A 22,532-nucleotide genomic window follows, 5' to 3' on the forward strand; every position below is an offset into this window, starting at 1 on the left:
TAACGGGCAGCCCCAGTGGCGCAGCGGTTTGGCGTCGCCTGCAGCCCAGGGTGTGATCCTGGAGACCCTCGATCGAGTCCCACGTCAGGCTCTCTGTATGATGCCTGCTTCTCCCTCTGCCTGTGTCTCTGCCTCTCTCTCTGCCTCTATGAATGAATAAATAAAATCTTTAAAAAAAAAAAAAGATGTTATAACTTTATAATTTAGTACATAAAATACTATGCTATTATATTATCAGATGTTACTACAGATATGAAGAGGCTTCATATGCCTTCTGAGTTTTAATAGTAAAATAATTTCAACTACCTATTTATTATCCCTTTCCAATAGAAAAGCAGTAAAAATGACAAAGCATTACAGGAATATTAATGTTTGCACACACATGCATAATACAAGACCTCTTTTGATAGTTGATTCTTTTATTAACAATCAAAAAACTTCACACTTAAAATAGGAAAATAAATGTTTCTCTAATGGATAATTAAATGAAAACTATCCAGGACCTTATAGGATTTTTACTGTATCCCAGGTTTGATGTGTACCTTGGAAGACAGGACATCAGCTTGCCCAGTCATTAAATATGACTGAAAATGAGAAACAGTGATTTATAAAACATTTCCCCAATAGCTTTCCCAAATAGTAGCTCCCCTGAAATTAAAACAGGAAATAAAAGTTGTATTTAGATGTAGTTTTAGATATGAGTAACACCACACATCAATCCTAATTTTATCATTTTAATGTTACTTTTTCAGAAACTCCAATCTCATTTTAGTATCATGTATTTGAGGAGTACAATAAAACTGTAATTTCTCAACATCAAAGTTTAATTATTACACAACAGTTCAAGCAGCAGATTCTATTTTGGACAGTATTTGTCCTGGGTCTTGTTTTCAGCACTAATCACGCTATGGTGTTTGAAGCAAAGCTAACAAAGAGCAGGCACTGCTGATTCAGTCACAAAAACCCCTCTTGGATGAACAGTGCTTGGTTCATTTCAGAAGAAATGGCTTTTATTTTTTCTCTTTCTTTTCTATTATGAAAAACCGGGCTAAACAAAACCTTGAAGTCTCATTCTCCACTCGTTGATTAAAATCTTTATCTGTAAATTATCTTAGTCTCTTAAAATCTATCCAATGGGGAGGAAAAAACAAAACCTTAGGGAAGAACAGTGTGTTTTCCCTTGTTCCCTCAACATAAAATCAAAGCAAAAATAGAGCCCCATAGAAATTTCAACATTGATTTTTTTTTTAAATCGTAAAGCTTAATAAAAGTCAAAGAGCTTTATATGAATCTGTAATCTACGTACGTGCTAGTTCAATACAAACCATGATCTAGCAGATTACTTGTATTCAAAAGCCCGCCTTTCAAAAACGTTCTACTTTGGTAAGTGGTCTGTTTAAACAGAGTTCTCTACCATGTTTATACATATATATCTGCATACATACGAACATATGTGCCCGTGTGTGTATATATATACATATGTATATATACAACAGATATCTGTGTGTATATATGTAAGCAGTAATCACATGACCCTCATTTGCCCTCCATGAAAGTCACTTTACCGTGGTATAGGTAAGGATGGCAATCCTAGTCTCCAAAGTGTCTTCAATCCACAAGCACACACACAGTTATCACTAATATCATCAACACTACTGACAATTCAGAAAGCCTAAATACTTTCTAATTGAATTTTGAAAGAAAAGTGCCTTAAATTTAATTTTTTTTAAACTTCAGTCTTCAATATTGAAACTGCTAAGTTACTCCATTTTCCTGTGCAAAAAAAAAAAAAAAAAAATAGAATAAACTTGGGAGAAAAATAATATACTAACTTGGGAAAACATCTTGTTACTAAATAGGTTTAAGAGGAAACCTATATAGAAAAATTATTTTAATAGAAATTAAAATCTAGGCAGCCCAAGTGGCTTAGCGGTTTGGCACCACCTTCAGCCCCGGACGTGATCCTAGAGACCCGGGATTGAGACCCATGTCGGGCTCCCTGCATGGAGCCTCCTTCTCCCTCTGCCTGTGTCTCTGCCTTTCTCTCTCAATCTCTCTCTCTCTCTCTGTCTCTCATGAATAAATAAAATATTTTTTAAAATTAAAAAAAAATAAGGTAAAATCTATGTAGGTTGCTCACCACAGCATTATTTGAATAACAATTAGAAACCAATGAAATATTCAATAACAGAACTGTAAAATAAATTAGGAAGTGTCCAATTGATAAATTATACAGCCACCAAAAATAAGGAAAATGATGAAACATGGAACATGTGACAATGTTAAGCCAAATTAGAAAAGGATCCTGCGGGGATCCCTGGGTGGCTCAGTGGTTTGGCGCCTGCCTTTGGCCCAGGGCACGATCCTGGAGACCCAGGATCGAGTCCTGTGTCGGGCTCCCGTTGTGGAGCCTGCTTCTCCCTCTGCCTGTGTCTCTGCCTCTCTCTCTCTGTGTCTATCATAAATAAATAAATAAATCTTTAAAAAGAAAAGAAAAGAAAAGGATCCTGCTAGAGTTAAACAATTCCAACTGCAAACACAAAACAGCAACACAATCTGACATGCTGCATCACTGGATTATGGGTATTGTTTTCCTCTATTTAAAGGACTATACAGTATAAAGCTACTATCATGACTGCACATTTTTTAAAAGAAAACAAGATCAATAATGATAGAATAATTCAAAGACAAGTGTTTGAAAAGCGGTGTTCCCGGACAATTCCTCCCCATTTTGCCACTCTGGAAAGGCAGCACCCCACCCAGGCTGCTGCTCAGAGTGGTACTCGTGAACAGGGCAGGGAAGGGGGCAGGTGCCTGGCCAGAATGGTCTCTGGCCTCATTCCCAACGTTCATTTTATCAATAAGGCCCAGATTTGTCCGCCTTAAGCCTGTACCCAACACACACATCTATGTTTGATGACAAAATTTCACATGAAAGTCTTTTTATTTCTCCCAACAGAAACATTCAAAGGCAGAACCATTTCCTTTTCATAATAAAGCAATTCTCAATTAGCAATCAAGTTATATTTTTTTTAAGCCAAAATGGTGTTAACCCTATGGAAAATGTGACCAAAAATAATTAAAGGCCCATGGGTGATATCTACAAGTACTACTACTAGACAGAAGACTACTTACAAAAAGAGCAATTTTCATTAGAAAAACTGAACATTTCCCTTGGGAAACAAATTTAATCTTTTATCGTTAAACAAGTGGGGCAAAGGACCAGATTTTCTACAAGTGCAATAGAACTGAGGCAAAAGGCTTCCCTGGAGGCCTGAAGAGGACAAGGATGAGATCTTTTTGATGGTTTTATGATGGCAATTATAACCTGCTAGCTATCTGAACTCTATGAAAAAGATGTTCAATGAAAAGACTATATCACACAAACCACTTACTTTTTTCAGTTGCCCAACAACAAAATTTGAAAACAAGAAATCCATAGCATTGAATCATGTTCATAAAACGCTTGAACAAGCTACATTAAGAAATGCTACAATAGAGCAGCTTACTGGTTTACTATGGTACTCTGCACTACTACAAAAATAGTTGTGAAAACCTTATTTTGCTCAATGTAATGATAATGTTTTACTTTTTGCAAGCCATGTATCTCTCGGTTACATTCTCCCAGTTGATTACATTCCAAATAGCTTTTAGATAATCCGGTCTGACATTTTTATACTGAAGGTAATAAGCATGCTCCCACACATCGATCCCCAGTAGTGGAATAAGACCTATTGGAGAGAAGGGGGGAAAAAAGCAAAACCTGTGAATTTCAATCTAAAACCTGACTGCATATTCTCAATTTAAACTTTATCCTATGCACACAAAATTACCCTTCACAACCTTGCCATCCATTTTCTGTTTCTTTTACAAATAGGAAGTTTGCCTAAGAACAAATACCCTATAAAAAACTTTCAAACTTTACTCTTTGGAAGAAAATATGATAAATAGTAAGAAGTCTAAAATAGACTTCGGAAAATTATGTACGGTATTTTAACGGCTGTTCTTAAAATACCAACAAGTCCATCCACAAGCCAATTCTTGGGGAGATCAGTAAGGTTACCATGTTTATGGGGGTGGTTGAGGAACTTCTGAAGCTGTCAAGAGGGTTTTAGGAGAACCACTCTGCTCCCAAGGCTAATATTGTTAGTCTCAAAGAATACAGAGCATTTATGAGACACTAAGAATGAATAAGTTAACAAGGAAAACTGAAAAGGAAAAAAAAAAAAGAGACACTGTTCTCAGAAATTAAATACTGCGAAGAAAGAATTACTTATACAACACTCATTTTCAAAAACTCTCAAACTAAATGATAGCTCTCCTGTCCAACAAGTCCCAACCAGTAGGTCATCAGTGGGGAGCTAGTCACTAATCATGTATTATAAATAATTAAGGTAACAAACTTCATAAATGATTTTTCCCCTAAATAAACTGCCATGACTTTTTCACTGATTTTCATTCCAATGGGCTTTCCTCAAGTGGAAGAGAAACAGGTGTGGCCAGGGTTTACCTGGAAATCACAGCCTTTTCTGTCACGCCTTAAAAGATAGACCTGACTATAGCATTCTCTAGTATCTCACTTTCCCCAAAAGAGCCATTTAGATTCTGGCTAAATCTGAACATATCCAGGGAAGTGAAGCATGTAAGAAAGTCTGCTGACATGTATGAAAAATGTTGGAAAATGTAGCTGAGGGACTCCTGGGTGGCTCAGCAGTTGAGTATCTATCTGTCTTTGGCTCAGCATGTGACCCCAGGGTCCTGAGATCAAGTCCCACATCGGCTCCCTGTGAGGCACCTGCTTCTCCCTCTCCCTGTATCTCTGCCTTCTCTGTCTCTCATGAATAAATAAATAACATCTTTAGAAAAGAAAAGAAAAGAAAAGAAAAGAAAAGAAAAGGAGAGGAGAGGAGAGGAGAGGAGAGGAGAGGAGAGGAGAGGAGAGGAGAGGAGAGGAGAGGAGAGGAGAGGAGAGGAGAGGAGAGGAGAGGAGAGGAGAAGAGAGAGAGAAGAGAGGAGAGGAGAGGAGAGGAGAGGAGAGGAGAGGAGAGGAGAGGAGAGGAGAGGAGAGGAGAGGAGAGGAGAAGAGAAGAGAAGAGAAGAGAAGAGAAGAGAAGAGAAGAGAAGAGAAGAGAAGAGAAGAGAAGAGAAGAGAAGAGAAGAGAAGAGAGGAGAGGAGAGGAGAGGAGAGGAGAGAAAAGGTGGCTGAGAACTGGTGACTGAGGTTGAGACGTCACCACAGGTCTATTACACTGCAGATCAAAGTTCTAACTAACTGCTGGCTGCCTTATGACTATCTCCTAAAGACATTCTAATTCAACCTGGCTCAACATGGAAAAGGGTTTGGTGAACCCAGCCTGCAGCTTCTAATCCAAATATTTTCCTATACCAAAACCAAAACCCCCAAAAAGCAAGTCTGGAAATCTGAGCTCCAGTGCCAAGTTTGACCACAGGGAGTCGCCAGACGGGCTGAGAGTCCAAGGTCTAGGTCAGACTCAGCTTACAGGTCTTTTCCTCCTTTGTGGTGTTTATCTAATTTCAGTGCATGTAATTATGTAAGCTGATAGGAATTCTCTGTTAAATGAAGTAGAGTTTATGTTCAAAACATTTTTTGTTAACGTAGCTGTAAAATTACATGTACTAATTTTACAAAATATCAAGGGCTTTTAAAGCATTTTTGCTTGACTCAGTATTATCAGCTTATTATCAGCTGTTAAGACTTACTCACATGAGTACGTGTTCTTAATAGCTTCAATCATTGCTAGCATTCCTTATTTCAAGGTAAATGCTTTACAGTGAACCACCTCCCACTAACCAAATGTGAAACCATTTTCAAATCTAACCTGTTGTTCCTTGCAGGGGATCCTGGTTAAAACAAGCAGCAATCTGCAAGCGTCCCTGCTCCTTATTGAAACCAAGCCAACCCCAACCTGAGCCTTGGACACCGACGGATACAGTGGTCAACTTCTCCTTAAATTTGTCGAAGGAACCAAAATCACGTTTGATGGCTTCCAGCAATTCCCCTATTTAGAAGAATCCAAAAACACCCACAAATGAACAGATTGCAACAACTGCAATAAAAAAAAGTCATTACATATTTAAAATAAGCTTGTCATATGGCACAAGATACAACTAGGCAACATATGAAGACATAACCTAACCCTGTGAGCCCAGATAGCACCAAGTTGCTCTTGCCCTGACACCAGCGTCATAAGGTCTCATTTTAATACATGTGTTTGTTACTGAATCACGTTAGAGAGATTTCTTCCCTCACTGTGCTATTTCCATCAGAAAAGAAATAATATTTTCCATTAGCTTTCTTTTTTCCCTTCAACAGAAAATTTTACTTTGACTTCTACCCTACCTGTTACTCTGTCTCAATCTAGGAATAAAATTTTATGGTTGATATTTGGTTCTTCCCCAAGGTGGCCTAGATCTTTTCTTTCACAATTACATAATTTTAAAAAGAATGATTTTGTCTTTTATTACTGAACAAAGGGTACACTATAAGAGCTAGTCCTTTTATTCTGTAGCAATGTAGAATATAATTCTAGATTGACTACATCAACCAAATCAAATGGGCCAAAAATATCACTTCTCTGATTCCAATGGTTTCAAAGTAGTTATCTATTTTAAGCACAAATAGAATAAAGTGGTACAGGGGATCCCTGGGTGGCTCAGCGGTTCGGCGCCTGCCTTTGGCCCGGGGTGCGATCCTGGAGTCCCGGGATTGAGTTCCGCGTCGGGCTCCTGGCATGGAGCCTGCTTCTCCCTCTGCCTGTGTCTCTGCCTCTCTCTCTCTCTCTGTCTATCATGAATAAATAAATAAAATCTTAAAAAAAAAAAAAAAAAAAGAATAAAGTGGTACAGATAACCCAAAGTGTCAGAGTACCAAGATCTTTGGCTGAATATGGGCACATCTGACATTCTACTAACTGTCAAAAGTACTAAGTCACCATCTGCAGACCTAATGCATAAAAAGACATGTCCAGCTTCCCATAGTTACTCTCCCGTTCATCTTTACTTACAAATGAAATTGCTTATTGCAAGTACCAAAGATGCCTTCCACAAAACAAAAACAAACTCACCCACAGAAACTGAAGTTGCCCAGAGACAGGGAGAGCTCTACTTATGCCCCATACCTTCCCTGGAGTGAGGAAGAGAATTCAAGTTGTCTGGGCCTCCACACGTCGCACAAGAGATCAAGTAAACGAACCGCAGTGAACAAGACCATTGGCTCTGTAGTCCCCTCATTAATCTGCAGGTGTCCTGCAAAACCTCATTTTCTCGGACAACTGACTTTTTATCAGGAAGAGTAATAATAGCAAAAGGCACTATTCTAAGCATTTTAACGCTTGATAACTTATGTAATTTTCAAAACAGCTCTATTATTATGCCCGTATCATAGAGATGAAGAAAGTATGTACAGAAGGATTAAGTATCTTACCCACTCCTGGGTTCCTCAATTCTTCTAAAAACTGTTTACCAGTCTTATTCTAACGTAAACACAGTACATTTCAACCAGAAGTTGATACCATATCTGACACCGTGTGTGTGTATTAAGGTGATGACATAACTCCCTGAACACACTCTCCATTCCTACACATGTCCCTTTCCAAGTTACAATTTCATTGTACTCCTTGCTATGAAAAATATGCCACTATGATACCTCAGAATTAACATAAGAAAAGCACCAGTCATTCCTATTGTGCACAACATTTAGCTAAGACTACATCAATATCTACCAACCTTTTGGTTCTCCACCACCCTTAGGGCTCAGGTTTGTCCAGAAGATGGAATGATTGATATGACCTCCTCCATTGAACTTGAGCCCAGGCTGAAGAGCTATCTGAGCTGTAATGTCACCTGTAAAGAGGTAAACAGACTTTTTATAATTCTTACTTTTCAATCCTTCTATACACCATTTTTTTTTCTGTAAAATGTCATAAAATAGGACTAGCTTATCTACAACATTCCTATAGGTCCTAAAATTCCACAATTCTGGGATTCTACAAAAAAAAATTTTTTTTCCTTAAAATTCTTTGTCCTGGGATGCCTGGGTGGCTCAGTGGTTAAGCATCTGCCTTCGGCTCAGGGTGTGAACCTGAAGTTCCAGGATCGAGTCCCACATCAGGCTCCCTGCATGGAGCCTGCTTCTCCTTCTGCCTGTGTGTCTCTGCCTCTCTCTTTCTGTGTCTCTCGTGAATAAATAAATAAAATCCTTAAAAAAAAAAATTATTTGTCCCAGTGGATTTTCAGTTCAATTAATAACACGCTGAACAACTAATGAGAGGCCCAGTAGGGGGTACAAAGCATGCAGAAAATTCTTTCCTGAGCTTCAAAGAACTCAAAGTTTTCTACAATATTAAAGATTTCAGCAACAGGGATGACTGGGTGGCTCAGTGGTTGAGCATCTGCCTTTGGCTCAGGGCATGATCCCGGGTTTAGGGATTGAGTCCCACATCAGGCTCCCTGCAAGGAGCTTGCTGCTCTTTCTATGTCTCTGCCCCTCTCTCTCTCTCTCTCTCTCTCTCTCTCATGAATAAATAAATAAACCTTTAACAAAAAACAAAAAAAAGGAAGATTTCAGCAACGATGAGAACAGACACAAAACAGTGACACACTGACATGTGTGGTTCCATAAACAGACTAAATGATAAATTTTCAGGGGTGCTTGTGTGGCTCAGTCAGTAGAGCATGAGACTCTTGGTCTCCAGGTGCTGAGTCCGAGCCCCATAAGGGAGGTGGAGTTTACTAAAAATAAATAAAAGTTTTTAAAAATAGATTTTCAGCTCTCATTTTCTACAATTCATCAGAAAATAGTTCAACATTACAATAACCAAAAAATTCATCATATTCAAAACTGAAACTCTAGATTTTCAAACCCAAACTTACTCTCCAAATGGCCTTCCCCATCCCACGAAGTGCCAGCTGTTTTCTCAGGACATTTCTGATAACTTAGTCATTTCTTACTCCTTTTCTCTCACACACCACATTCAATCCAACATACCCACCGGCAAAGCCAGCTCTACCTTCAAAAAAGACTCAGCACCTGATCCCATCTTCCTACCTCTGGTGCAGACCAGCAACATTACCTACCTGCATCCATGCCACCATCCCACACTGGTCTCCTGCTTCCACATGTGCCCCTTACACTGTTCTCAACACAGTGACCAGAGGGCTCCTCTAGACCCCAAAGTGACTATGGCATTCCTCTAGTCAAACCCCTCCAAAGGCTGCTCCTCTCACTCAGAGTGATCCCCTACAATCGGCTTCAAAGATGCACGTCATCTGGTCATCTGACCCTCTGCAGGGCCTCGCTGCCCCAGCTCCAGGCACAATGGCCTCCCTTGCACTTACAAGACAGCAGCTCAGTCTGCTCCCAGTTTAGTTTCCACTGACTGTTGTTGCCTGTACTAGGATACTCTTCCTGCAGATAGCCTCATGACTCGTTCCCACATTTCTCCGTCAAGTCTCCACTGACATGTCAACTTCGTCAGCGAAGCCTTCTCAAACCACAATATACAATGGGCTATTCCCCGCCACTTCCCCTATTCCTTTTTCTTGATAGGACTTAAAACCCCTGGCATACTATTTACTTGTTCATCTGTCTCCCCACTAGAACCAAAGTTCCAATTATAACAAGGACTTCTGGGCATTCTGAGTTCCAAGGGCCAATATACTGCCTCTGACATATCAGGCACTCAACAATGTTTGCTAGCTAGATAAATGAATATATTAAGTGTAATTTTTATGGAAAAAAATTCTGACAGCTATACACAAAGTCACATTTGAAGACTTTTTTTTTTTCTATCTTGTAGGCAAAATATTCTTTTCCAAGTCTTCAAGAAACTAACCTTAACTATTAACAAAAATGGCAATTCCCTTGTTCAATCAAGTCCCAAATGTTCATTATTCACAAAATACTAAGGGGCAAAGTGAAAGACACAAAGTACCACTGAGAGCTCAGTGCTTAGGGAGTTTACATAATAGAAGTTCTCTAATCTGCTCTTAGGGCATACCTCAGAGAAGTGAGGGCCAAGTGATCTCAGAATACACAGACCCTCTGTGAGAGCGGTTTTAAGATGCCACCTTCTTGTTATGTTTACAAAACAATTTTCTTGGGCAGTCCCAGTGGCTCAGTGGTTTAGCCTGATCCTGGAGACCCTGGATTGTGTCCTACGTGGGGCTCCCTGCATGGAGCCTGCTTCTCCCTCTGCCTGTGTCTCTGCCTCTCTCTCTATGTCTCTCATGAATAAATAAATAAAATCTTTAAAAAAAAAAAAATTTTCTTGCTGACCACTGTCTCTCTTAGTAATTATTCTAAGGAAGTCACTCTAAAAGTTTCATATTGGTTTTTAATAAGTCAACAGTAATTAATACTTCCCAATTGTAAAGAAACATGCTTATTGAAAATTGCTTAATGATCTCAATCTCTTAAAGTTTACTTCGTCATTTTTAAATTTTAATATAAAATTGAGGGGGCACCTGGCTGGTTCAGTTGGTACAGCATATGACTCTTGATCTCGGGTTGTAAGTTTGAGCCCCACAACAGATGTACAGCTTATATTTCAAAAAAATAATATTAATAATAAGAGAAATTTGGGCAGGGCCTTACTATTTGCTTTTAAAAATATTTTTCTTGGGACTCCTGGGTGGCTCAGAGGTTGACCATCTGTCTTTGGCTCAGGGTGGGATCTAGTCCTGCATCAGGCTCCCCACAGGGAGCTTACTTCTCCCTTGGCCTAGGTCTCTGTCTCTGTGTCTCTCATGAATAAATAAAATCTTTAAAAAATAATAAAAACTTTTCTTAAGTTCAACATTTTCTTTGGTTTCAATTTTTTTCCTGTTAAATACAATAAAAGTTAAATACTTTTGTGTGAAACTTATTTATATACTTGTCATGAGATTGATGACGTTATTTCACTTAATACTTTTGCCCCAAATTTTCAAACATGAAAATCTAATTCTTCAATAGTCTTTAAAATATATATATATTTTTAAATAAAAGAAAACTCTGCAGGTACTCATGATAGTCAACAAAACACAACATAATGCAAAGTTTTTTTTTTTTTTTTGTCAGCAGCTTTCATGAAACAAGTAAAGGTATGATTGCACAATGGCTGAAATGAAGTTGTTTTTAAAATATTGAAGAGAATGGCTTGCCTTGTCAGATGTTGTCATCCAGGAAACAATTTCACAACTGGGATATTCCCACCTTGTCATCATTACCACATCTTTACCAAATTTGTTATTCTCTAAAACCCTTTTCCCGTTCAAATCACCCCACCTTTTTCCCAGTACTCAAGGTTTCTGTCACAAATCTTCCAGAATGTGGCAACTTCCTTTTGTTTTTGTTTAGCCAATTACCACATACAATCAGGCTGAAATACTGCATTTTCCCACTAGATGCCCCCAGTCAACAAGATGTCACCGTCTGAAATTTACTCAACAAATTTCAGGGGCTCTAAAGTCAATAAAAAGAAAGGGAAAGCACTTTTTAAAAAAAACTATGCAGCTTATTAAGCAATACGTAGAGTGAATTATTTTTCTAGTACTTTCTGATTTCTCAGTGCACTGATTTTTTTCAATGCCACTGATTAACAGGCTGAGAAGTGTAACACGGTTCTGTATGGAGACATGAAAACACAGATTCTGGAACACACGCCCGCAGGCACACAAAAGTCCACACGTTACTGTTCTGTCACCTGAGCTCTTTAGGGGAAACAAACAAAAAAAAGTGTAAGTGTCTATTATATGGTAATACTGAATTCTACGTATTAGTAGATAGTCACAGGCCTGTTCCAATTTCCCACAAAGTGAGTGCTGTCCTCGTGAGTGCTGGCGCCAGGTCAACCCGGGGGCAGGCGACGCGGCCCCGCCGACCCGCCCGCCCGCCCGCCCGCGGCCCGGCACCCACCCTTCTCCAGCGCCTCCAGATACTTCTCCTCGATGGTGTTCAGGTTGTTCACGTAGGCGGCGTGGTGCTTGCTGTGGTGCAGCTGCATGATCTGGGCGTTGATGTGAGGCTCCAGGGCGCCATAATCGTACGGCAGGTCGGGGAGGCTGTGCTTCTGCCGGGACCCCAGACACCCCAGCGCCGGCACCAGCGTCCTGCTCGTGCTGGAACCGGAGCAGACACACACCGATTCGTTCACGCGTCCACGCAGACCCAGCGCCGCCGGGGCCTTTCCCCCGCCCGCGAGCCCGCCCGCCCGCGCGCCCTCCCGGTTCCCTGAGGCGTGACACCTGCCCCTCAGGCAGCGCCGCCGCCGCGTCCCCGCGACGCCGGGACCCCGCAGGGGCGCTGGAGCCGGGGCCTCGCAGGGAGCGGGCCGGATGGAGGCGGCCGCCCGTGCCCCTCGCCCTCGGGGCCCTGACCCGTGTGCGCGGCGCCGCGCGGCCCCGACGCCTCACCTGAGCGCCGCCCGGGACAACATGGTGAGCGCGCCTGCCAGTCCGCGTTCGGAGACGGAGGGTCGCGCCGACCGCCCGGCGTCCACTGACGCACGTCTCCGGCGGCGCCGCAAGGACACCGCCGTCCTCCACGGGCTCCGCCCCCTGCTCCCGCCGCTCCCACGCCGGGGGGTGCACGGCCCCGGGGTCCGCCCTGCCAGAGCCAGCCCGCGCCCTTGGCCCAGGGAACCCGACAAGGGGGGACTTGAGGTACCTGCCCCAGGGGGTCCGGGGACCGGCGGCGCCCACCCGCCCGTTTCTGGGCGTGTAACCATAGGGAAGGCCGCGCTCTACCCCCCACCCTGGTGGAAGATGGTACGGCCCGCGGCCCCGCCCCCGGGGCCTGTGGCCCCGCCCCTCCGCCGGCGCGGCCCCGCCCCTTGGCTCTCGCTGCCGCAGGGCAGCCGCGGCGTCGGGCGACCTCCCACGAGCGGAGGCTGCGGCTTCGCGGAGCCGCTGGGGTGCGCCCTAGCGGGCTGCTGAGGTCTCTCCGGAACCTGGGTTCCTCAGGGTGCCAGTGAGGTGCCTCAGGCTCCTGGGCATGAGTAAGGTGTAAGAGCCAGTGCCTCTCCAACCGCTGCGCGGAGTGACCTTTCTTTCCGAGTGAATTTGACCTTGGGACAGGAGCCAGGCCCGCGGCGGCCTGATGATAGTGTTACTGGACGCCTACAGTGCTGTGCCAGGGACTACGCTGCAGGGCTTAGATGCATTTATCTCTACGTCGCTCCTAGGGTAGGTACCGTTGATTCCAGACCACACGAATGAGCTCACTGAAGTTAAAGCAGGTTGCCTTGGTCACACCGTTAATAAGTAAAAGACTGGACTAGAAATGAAAGTTCCTACTTTCTTGATCACTAAGCCTTACCAGTCAGGACCTAGTGTTTGTTCTGAGTGACTTCCATAAACCAAAAGCTCGGGAGAATATTTAAAAGTACAACTGAGGATTCTTTGCTACTCTGTCTTATGAGTAGCATCTAATGAGCTGCATCTAATGCTTTCCCAACAATTAGAAGAACAATCCTGAACTGTGTGAATCCTCCCTGTATAGAAGTTAGGAGAGCCTTGCACTATTATTGGCAGAGTTGGGTCCTTATTGATTAGAATAATTTAAGAGGAAGTAGAGAGTAGGTGCTGAATAGTTTCAGCTACTCTCTTCCACGCCCATCTCCACCCCCTTCCCTCCCCAGGGATGACTAGGATTTGGGTTGGGGAATAGCTAAGGGGAACCACTGAGCTGGCTTCTCGGCCAGAGGGCTGGGGCTTGCTGACAGTTGGGAAACTAACCAAGAATGTATGACTGGGTAAAGGAGGAAAATCAGGTTGAGGAAAGGTCAGACATGTGCCTCAAAAGGTTGGTTACAGGAAATCAAGCATTTTAGCAGAACTGAGTGAGACAAGGTAGTTTTTCAGTCAAGGTACTCTGTCATTGATATGGTGAAGGGCAAGCTAGTTAGAAAGCTGTTGTGTGAATCCTAGCTGAGGTCCTAAGAACCAGTTTTAGGGTATTATATATGAGAACTGGAAAAAAAAAAAAAGGAGGACATTTTAAAGGATGAAATGACAGAATTCAGCAGCAGATCAGTCACTGATAAAAAGGCTTATTCTAGTGAGAACAAAATATCACTGTAAGGAGATTGAGCCCAGTTAGGCGGCATGGGATGTACTCCTAGTTTGTACAGATGATGATATTTTAATACTTAAATTGACTCCCTCAGGAGACACCCTTTTGAACAAGCAACAATTGCGAGTTAGTGACAGTAACAGTCTGGTAGAAGTGTCTCTAACATCATATCTGTAACAGCTACATCCCTCCAGAAGACAACCCCGACTGTGAGAGTATCTGGATTGAGACCAAGGATTTGGGGAATGCTGGAGTTAAGGAGATTTTTTTTTTTTTTTTTTTTTTTTTGGAGATTTTTTACCTTCTTTGTTGGCCACACCCAATGAACAGGTCTCTTTTTCTTTTTTGCTAGCCACTATATGAAGTACTCATTCAGTATTGGCCCAAGAGTTAAATGCAGTTGACTGGGGTCTGTCCCAAAGTCTTCCAGCCAGCTCAGGGTCTCATCTGCGACATCTGGCATCATAATTGTGCATTTCCCTTGCATAAACTTCCCAAGGCCACTTCACAGCCATCTTCAGACCTAACACAGTTAAACCAACATATTGGCTGGAGGAGGCAAAATATGGGTTGGGATGAAATCCTTTTGAGCCAGTTATTAATTGCATTCATGTTCTAGTGACTGAGTGTCTCAAACACAGAAGAGCATATTCATTCCCTCACATAAAAGCGATCTGAAGTAGGTAGTCCAAGGCTGGGATGACAGTGCCATGAAATTATCAAGGACCCAGGCTCCTCTGTCCTCAGAGTTTCTTCATGATCCACAATAGCTTCTAGAGCACCAGCCATCTCACCTCCTTCCCATGAAGAGGGGAGGACAAAAAGTTAGGCCCCAGTTGTCTCCCTTTTAAGGATTCTTTGTGGTGGATTCACTCAGCAGATTCCACTCAGAAATGAGGCACACTCAAAGAACACATTAAATACCAGAAAAGGAAAGAGGGAGCTTGGTTCATAATGAAAGTGTTTTATTGAACAAGACATATAGGGAGTTAATTGTATCTATAAAGGAAGAAGGGAACCAGTGTTACTGAGCAGCCCCTCATATGTGCTAGGTACTAGCTCAAATGCTCTATATCACCTCTTAATTTTACACATCTCTCTGCAGTGGCTTATCATTCTTCCTTTGCATGAAGACAGTAGACTTGCCCATGGTCACACACACAGCTTGTAGGTAGTAGAGCTGAGCTTTGAATGTAGGGTGCTTCCTCTGTTAACACTGACGTAACCCTGTGCTTTTAAACAGCTGCCACTCCCTCTCCCACATTCCTTGCACCAATAAAATTGAGCTCAATCTTATCTTGTTTGTGTATAGCTCAAGTATTGAAACTCCCCCATGTTTCTTTTTTTTTAAGAGTTTATTTTTGTTTAATTGACAGAGAAAAAGCACAAGCAGGGGAGCAGCAGGCAGAGGGAGACAGAGAAGCAGGCAACCCACTGAGTAGGGAGATGCCACCTGAGCTGAAGGCAGATGCTTAACCAATTGAGCCACCCAGGCAACCCTCCCCTCCCATGTCTCTTCCTGACATGTTCCTATCTTCTCAGCTCCTGACTGATCTCCAGACTCATCCTTTGCATATGATTCAAGTCATAATTCTTGGACCTGAAACTTGATATTGCTCCTCTGTTTTCATGCTGGGTTGTGTCTTCAATCACATTAGCTTCTTAGCCTCAGTGAAAACCCAGCTTCCTAGAGCTGCCTTTGGCACTGGGTCGCCTGACTCTTCCCAGCCTTGTGGGCCATAAACCTGAGACTCCAGAATGGAGGAGGGTAAAAAGAAAGATCACTCTATATTTAGAGTCCAACAGATCCCTCCATAAAGGCTATGCAATATCTATCCTTTAAGGGGAATGGATAACCCACCATCATAACTACTCCCATGTGTATTAGAGTTGCCCCGAGAAACAGAATTGATATGATTTGTATATATGGAGAAAAAGAGATGTATTAAGAAACAGAATTGAGGGACAACTGCATGGTTCAGTTGGTTAAGTGCCCGACTCTTGATTTCTGCTCAGGTCATGCATAATCTCAGGGTCATGAGATTGAGCCTGGCATTGGGATCCATGCTCAGCACAGAGCCTGCTTGGGATTCTCTCTCTCCCTCTCCCTGTCCCCCCCCCACCACCATGTGCTCTCGCTCTCTCTCCAACATAAATAAATAAATCTTAAAAGAAAAAGAAACAGAATCGATATTTGTATATACACAGATAAAGAGATGTATTTATTAAAGGAAATGACTCATGGATTATGGAGGCTGGCAAGTCCAAAATCTACAGTGTAAACTGACAGGCTAGAGACTCAGGACAGCCAATGGTATGAATCCAGTGCAAAGGCAATCTAAGGGAGACTTCCTCCTGCTTGAGGAGGTCAGTTTTTGCTCAGCTGATTGAATGAGACCCACCCACATTATGGAAGGCAATCTGCTTTACCACAAATTCACCAATTTAAATGTTAATTTCATTCAAAAACACCCTCCAAACTGACACATAAAATTAACCATCACCTAGGTGAAAAAAAAAAAAAAAAAAAAAAACCAGCATGGCCAATGCATTCTGTGTGAGAAGTGGCTTGGTCTATTAATACCCCAAGATTATTGTGGAGTAAAATTGAATTCATGGGCACAGTTCTAAGAATGATTCTCAAGAGCTATTCAAGATGAATACACTCACATCCCTGAGGGCAATGACCTCAGGCTGGTTACATCTCCTGGCCAGCGTGTGCCAGGGGTTACACCCCACACCAAGGAACCAGAGTAGGTGTGCAGGAGGCTTGGCCTCATACACCACAGAGAGGTTCATGCCAGGACTTGATCCACTGGGAATAGTATGAACTTTGGATCCATCTCAGGCATGTCCCAGAACACTAGCCATCCTGGTCTACATTCCCCTGTTCTGGTGCTAGCTTATATCTTCACTGGCCCATTTGTGGAGAAATAGAATGAAATCATGTGAAATAAGCCTAGAAGTGCTTTCACCCTAAGAATATTAATTTAGTTTAAGGAACTAGTCAGCTATATATTGGTACAAGATATTCTGGTTGACTAGCTGATCAATCACTCTTTTATGGGGTTTGAAGAGTATCCTCTCAGCAATGTATAAACCAGAACTCTCTAATCTCAACATTGACCCTGAACATTCAACTCTTCCTTGAGCAGACATCTCTTAGTTTTGTCCCAGACCAGCCTAGTACTTAATCCAGTTGTTACGGACTATATTGTGTTCCCACAAACTTGTATGTTGAAGGCCTAACCCCTAGTACCTTAGAATGTACCTGTATTTGGAGATAAGGCCTTTAAAAGGTGTTTAAATTAAAATGACAGTTTCACACCAGTGTGACAGGTGTCCTTATAAGAAGAGATAAAGTCACACACAGGCTGAGAGGTGACCTTCTGCAAACCAAGGAGAGAGACTTGAGGAGACATCAAGCCTGCTGACAGCTTGATCTCAGACTTCCAGTCTCCAGAACTGTAAGAATATAGATTTCTGTTGCATAAGCCACACAGTCTATGGTATTTTGCTTTACAACTCAAGCAAACTAATACAGCAGTTCACAGCTTTCCGTAATCCAATCTGGTTATTAAACTGTCAGCCACTGTTGAGTTTATAATCACAATCACTGGAGCTTCTTCTGGCCTGGGACTCCCCCACTACACTCTGCTCCACTCTCCTCCTTGCTCTCTTTCTTTAGAGGGCTTGCTGGCACTCACCTGCAGGAAGGGAAAGGAGACTTTGTATCCTGGAGGGATGGCCTTTGTGAACTGGCTCTTGCTTTGGTGTCATCTGACCCCATGTGTCAGTTCCAGCCAGTCAGGGGCTGAGAGAGAAGAGGTGTGTTCTATCTTGGTCTGGTTCAACTTCATTTTAATGGCCACAATATGTCCAAGCATTTTTGTACAGGTGACATATCTGGCTCAGCTTCACCCCCACCTGGCTCTCTGTCAGGTAGACCCCCTGCCCTGCCCAGGTGCGGCCATGCCTCTGTTTGGCTCCCCTGTCCCTTTTCCGGGTGAATGTTCCTTTGATCAACATGTAGCCACCAGGGCAGCCTGGTACATGCTTCCTTGCCATACTCCCTTTAAGACTGGTTGGTGCCTTCCACCTTCAGAAATATCCTGACAAAAAGTGGGTACCAGTGTCCAAGTTCACCCCCGATGTTCAGGGTGCATAGGTTACATGACCCCCTTTCTCCTAGGGCATACGTGGAGAGCAAAATCGGAAAGGATCAAGCCCAACACTCGGTTAAAACCCAGAACAGCTCTTCCTTTCAATCACCCTTCTGTATTTCCCAGTGGAAAAAGCTGCCAAACCTGCACAGCCTGTCCACAACATAAGCTTTTCCACCTCTGATCCAGGCTTTAGGGAATTCATAATCCTGCTTTTGATAGCAGCTGACTCCATTACTTGGAGTTGGAGAGTGCATGGGAAAGAATTTCAACTGGTGCTTTAACCTTCTTCTGTTATTATTTAAACAATAATATACCTACTATTGTCTGGATGCTAAGTTTGTTAGGAGTTGTGTATAGAACCAGCCATGGTCCTTATCCCCAGGAGCTTTGTCCCAGACCTGGGGAGCCTGTCACTCAGAAAGGATAGTGGCATCTGAGAGTGTTGATGGAAGGCCATCCAAACACTGGAGTCTGGGGTTGAGGCCAGAACTCAGAGAGCAGGGTCTCTCAACCCGGCACTGTTGACATTTTGGACCAATGACTTTGTTACGGGAGTTGCCCTGAGTATTATAGGATATTTATCCACCCCCCTGCCACCACCCATTAGATGCCAGTAGCACTCACCCACCTCCAGTTTTGACAACCAAAAATGTCTCAAACTTTGTCAAATGTCCCCTGGGGGCCAAATCATCTCCAATTGAGGACCACTGTCGTAGAGCTAAAACTATTACAAAAATGTCAAACCAAGTGAGTTAGTCAACAAAGGATGCCAGACCATGGAAGGCTAGTCGAGAAGCCCATGCTTTTCTATCATACCATGCTGTTTCAGGCAGAATAAATATAGTAGAAGCTTTTATACATAGCCACCTCAACAGCTTTCCAGATTAACAGTCATATTTCCATTTCTTTGTAGGGCATAGTGACAGATGCCCATAGTGCCTGAATGCTCAGAGCCAGACCACTCACTCTGGCCCCAACAGCTGAGGTGGATGCCTACCAAGAGTTTGTATATGTTCCCCAAACAGATTTATGCCTAGTTTTATTTATTGACCAGTTATTGAAATTATGTGATTTAATCAAGTACTATGTAAATTGATAAGATGTGAGAAAGGAAGTTATTTTAATGAATACTTTCTAAGGTTTCGATAAAGGTGAGCCACTAAAAATAATCACTGTTTGATTAGATGTGCTTAAAGCAAATAATAGAAGATTGGGAAGATCACTGAACAGTGAAAAGATCAGGTTACTTTGCAGGTGTCTTCAAGTTCCCATTCCACTCTGGAGAACTGCAAACATAGACAATGCATTATTAGTGTGGTCATGGGAAGCTTCAACAATTTTCTGGTTCTTCATCTGAAAAGTATTGAATGGATATGCATTTGCATGTTTTAAGTTACAATGCAGTGCTTAAGATTAAGTACGTGACATTTTTTTCTGACTCCAACTTTTTTGACCACATGGAATAAGATGTCTCTTAATGCTAAATAAAGAACAAATATCCCTTGGTTCGCACTTTGGAAGTTGTGTTTAAATAACTGGTCTTTGGACATAACATCTATTTTTGTTAAAATTTGACTTTCTGCTGGCCTACTTTTCTTTCAGGTTCAGTATAAAGCAGAGATTTTTTTTTTCTTATGCTTCCCTGGAACACAATGCAGTCTCTTAGCTTTTTGACTAAGTTCAGGCCGAGAAATCCTCAGTGACAGGTGGTCTCCAAAACCACAACAGTCAGTATCAAAATAGCCAGACAAGACAATAGTAGTCAAGGAAGATTCCCCCACAAGCCCCTCCCTCCCCACACCACTAACATGAACCATAACCCCACACCTCCTCTCTCTTGCAGCTCAATCCCTGGAAAGTTGGAAAACAAGGTTAGCATGCTAAGAAAGGAGGAGCAGAACTAGGCAGGAAGGCCCAAAACTGGAAGAGCCAACAAGTTACTGCCTCCTTCTCCCACTGCAGGCTGCTGGCTAGAAGCCTGCACTAAAGGACAAGTCTCAACTTTTAGTCCACGTCAGAGATTTCTACATAGGACCAGGCATTTAAGACTGAGCTTGTGTTTCAACTTAAAGTGATTATATGATTTTTTAAATCACCTACATTTTTTTAAAAAAAAGGTCCTGGAACCAGCATTTTGGTCCAAGAGCAAAGAAAAAACCGAGTTCAGCTTCCAATGTAATGACACAGTGGAGTCATTATACCATCACCTCCCACAGGTCATTGCTACCCAATGTGACAGTGACACATCAAGACTACGTCTACTAGAGGGGCATCTGGGTGGTTCAGTTAGCTAAGCGTTCAACTCTTGGTTTCTGCCCAGATCATGATCTCAGGGTCCTGGGATCGAGCCCTGTGTGGGGAGTCCACTTGAGGATTCTCTCTCTCCCTCTACCTCAGGCCCTCCCCACTACTCTCTCAATTAAAAAAGAAAAGAAAAAAAGACTATATTTACCAGAAATTGTCTCAGATTTCTCATCTTTGAGTAGCACTTCAGATTTCATGAGTTTATCCCATGGGTTCTTTCAGTAGATTTTAGAGGCGAGCCTATTCCCATACCACCACCTTGTCCAGGGGCACCCACCTCTAATCAGAAATATGACTTTAAATCTAGAAAATAGTGTGAAAAGTTACAACTTAGTTTCCTCAAGACATGTTATGGCATTCTGAATTGTTTTCAAATGTTTCTTGAAATTCTTTTAGAAAAGTTGAGGTGCCTAGTTGCTCAATTAAGTGCCTGACTCTGGATTTCAGCTCAGGTCATGATCTCAGTGTTGTGAGAGATCAAGCCTGGGCAGCCTCAGTGACACAGCGGTTTAGCGCCGCCTGCAGCCCAGGGCGTGATCCTGGAGACCCTGGATCGTCCCACGTTGGGCTCTCTGCATGGAGCCTGCTTCTCTCTCTATTTCTCTCTCTTTGCATCTCTATGAATAAATAAATAAAAATCTTATTAAAAAAAAAAAAGAGAGATCAAGCCTGGACTAAGGTGGCAGGGGAGGGGGGCCTCCATGCTCAGTGGGGAGTCTACTTGAGATTCTGTCCCTCTGCCCCTCCTATTGCCCCTCCCCTTCCCTCTCTAAAAAAATAAAAAATAAAAAATAAAATATTTAGCAGTAGTTTGAATTTAACCAATTTTCTATTTTTATTTTTTTTAAGATTTTATTTATTTATTAAAGACAGAGAGAGAGGGATCCCTGGGTGGCGCAGCGGTTTGGCGCCTGCCTTTGGCCCAGGGCACAATCCTGGAGACCCAGGATCGAATCCCACATCGGGCTCCCGGTTCATGGAGCCTGCTTCTCCCTCTGCCTGTGTCTCTGCCTCTCTCTCTCTGTCCGTGACTATCATAAAAAAAAAAAAAAAAAAAAATAAAAAAAAAAAAGATAGAGAGAGAGAGAGGACACAAGCAAGGGGGGAGTGGCAGAAGGAGAGGGAGAGGCAAGCTTCCCACTGAGCAGGGAGCCCAATGCAGAGTTTGATCCTAGGACCCCAGGATCATGACCTGAGCTGAAGGCAGACGTTAGACACCCAGGCACCCCTAATTTTTTCTATTTTAATTTTCTTCTATGCACTACTCAGTGTTCATCATAGTAAGTGTACTTTTAATTTCTTCTCTTACCCATGCCCCACCTCAGCTGTGGTAATTTCTTCTCTGGCATCAAAGGAAAATACAACAGTATTTAACTTAATTTTAAATATTTGATATAACAATTTCTTAGTATGTCAACTGCTATATTACTTCTGAGGTTACTGCTGTGCCTCCTAATAACTGTCATTGTCAGTGAATGTATATGTGTGTCCTTATTATTGCAAGTGTCAAATCTTGTAATACTTGATGGTATTGGGTATTGGGAAGGTTCATTTTAATAATGAATTTTATGTATAAAAGTCATTTTTTAACAATTTTATTTATCTGAGAGAGAGAGAGCATGACCAGGGATGGGCAGAGGGAGAGGGAGAAGAAGACTCCCCACCCAGCATGGTGTCCTACATGGTGCTCCATCCCAGGACCCTCAGATCATGAACAAAGGTCATGAGCCAAAGTCAAACACTTAACCGACTGAGCCACCCAAGCACCCCTGTGCAAAAGTAATTATTAAGAACACCTTAAAAAAAAACCTAAAAAGCTAAATACATTTGAAGATAGTTTAAAGTTAATGAGAATGTTAAATATTATGTAGATAACTTTAGGAAGACCATGATATTCTTTTGAGTCAATAAATACTTATAAGGATTTGAATGATATTAAGCAGAAAAGATGTATTCAGCTCTTTTAAAGTTTTTGTGAGGGCACCTGG

General features: G+C 42.4%; 1 protein-coding gene and 1 long non-coding RNA gene across 2 annotated transcripts; one reads left to right on the top strand and one right to left on the bottom strand.

Moving 5' to 3' along the window:
- Nucleotides 1-718: 718 nt before the first annotated feature.
- On the bottom strand, nt 719-12,710 carry SOD2 (superoxide dismutase 2). The gene is made up of 5 exons (XM_038526471.1): nt 12,415-12,710; nt 11,918-12,120; nt 7,747-7,863; nt 5,841-6,020; nt 719-3,731 (listed from the first exon to the last, which is right to left on the bottom strand). The coding sequence occupies exons 1-5, from the start codon at nt 12,435-12,437 to the stop codon at nt 3,586-3,588; spliced, it is 669 nt and encodes a 222-aa protein (XP_038382399.1). The 5' UTR covers nt 12,438-12,710; the 3' UTR covers nt 719-3,585.
- Nucleotides 12,711-12,873: 163 nt separating this feature from the next.
- On the top strand, nt 12,874-21,152 carry LOC111090685. Its single transcript, XR_005353090.1, has 3 exons — nt 12,874-13,185; nt 19,154-19,225; nt 20,084-21,152. It is a non-coding gene; the product is annotated as an uncharacterized LOC111090685 (long non-coding RNA).
- Nucleotides 21,153-22,532: the final 1,380 nt, after the last annotated feature.

Source organism: Canis lupus, chromosome 1 (genome assembly GCF_011100685.1).
Source record: "Canis lupus familiaris isolate Mischka breed German Shepherd chromosome 1, alternate assembly UU_Cfam_GSD_1.0, whole genome shotgun sequence".
Lineage (NCBI taxonomy): Eukaryota > Metazoa > Chordata > Mammalia > Carnivora > Canidae > Canis > Canis lupus.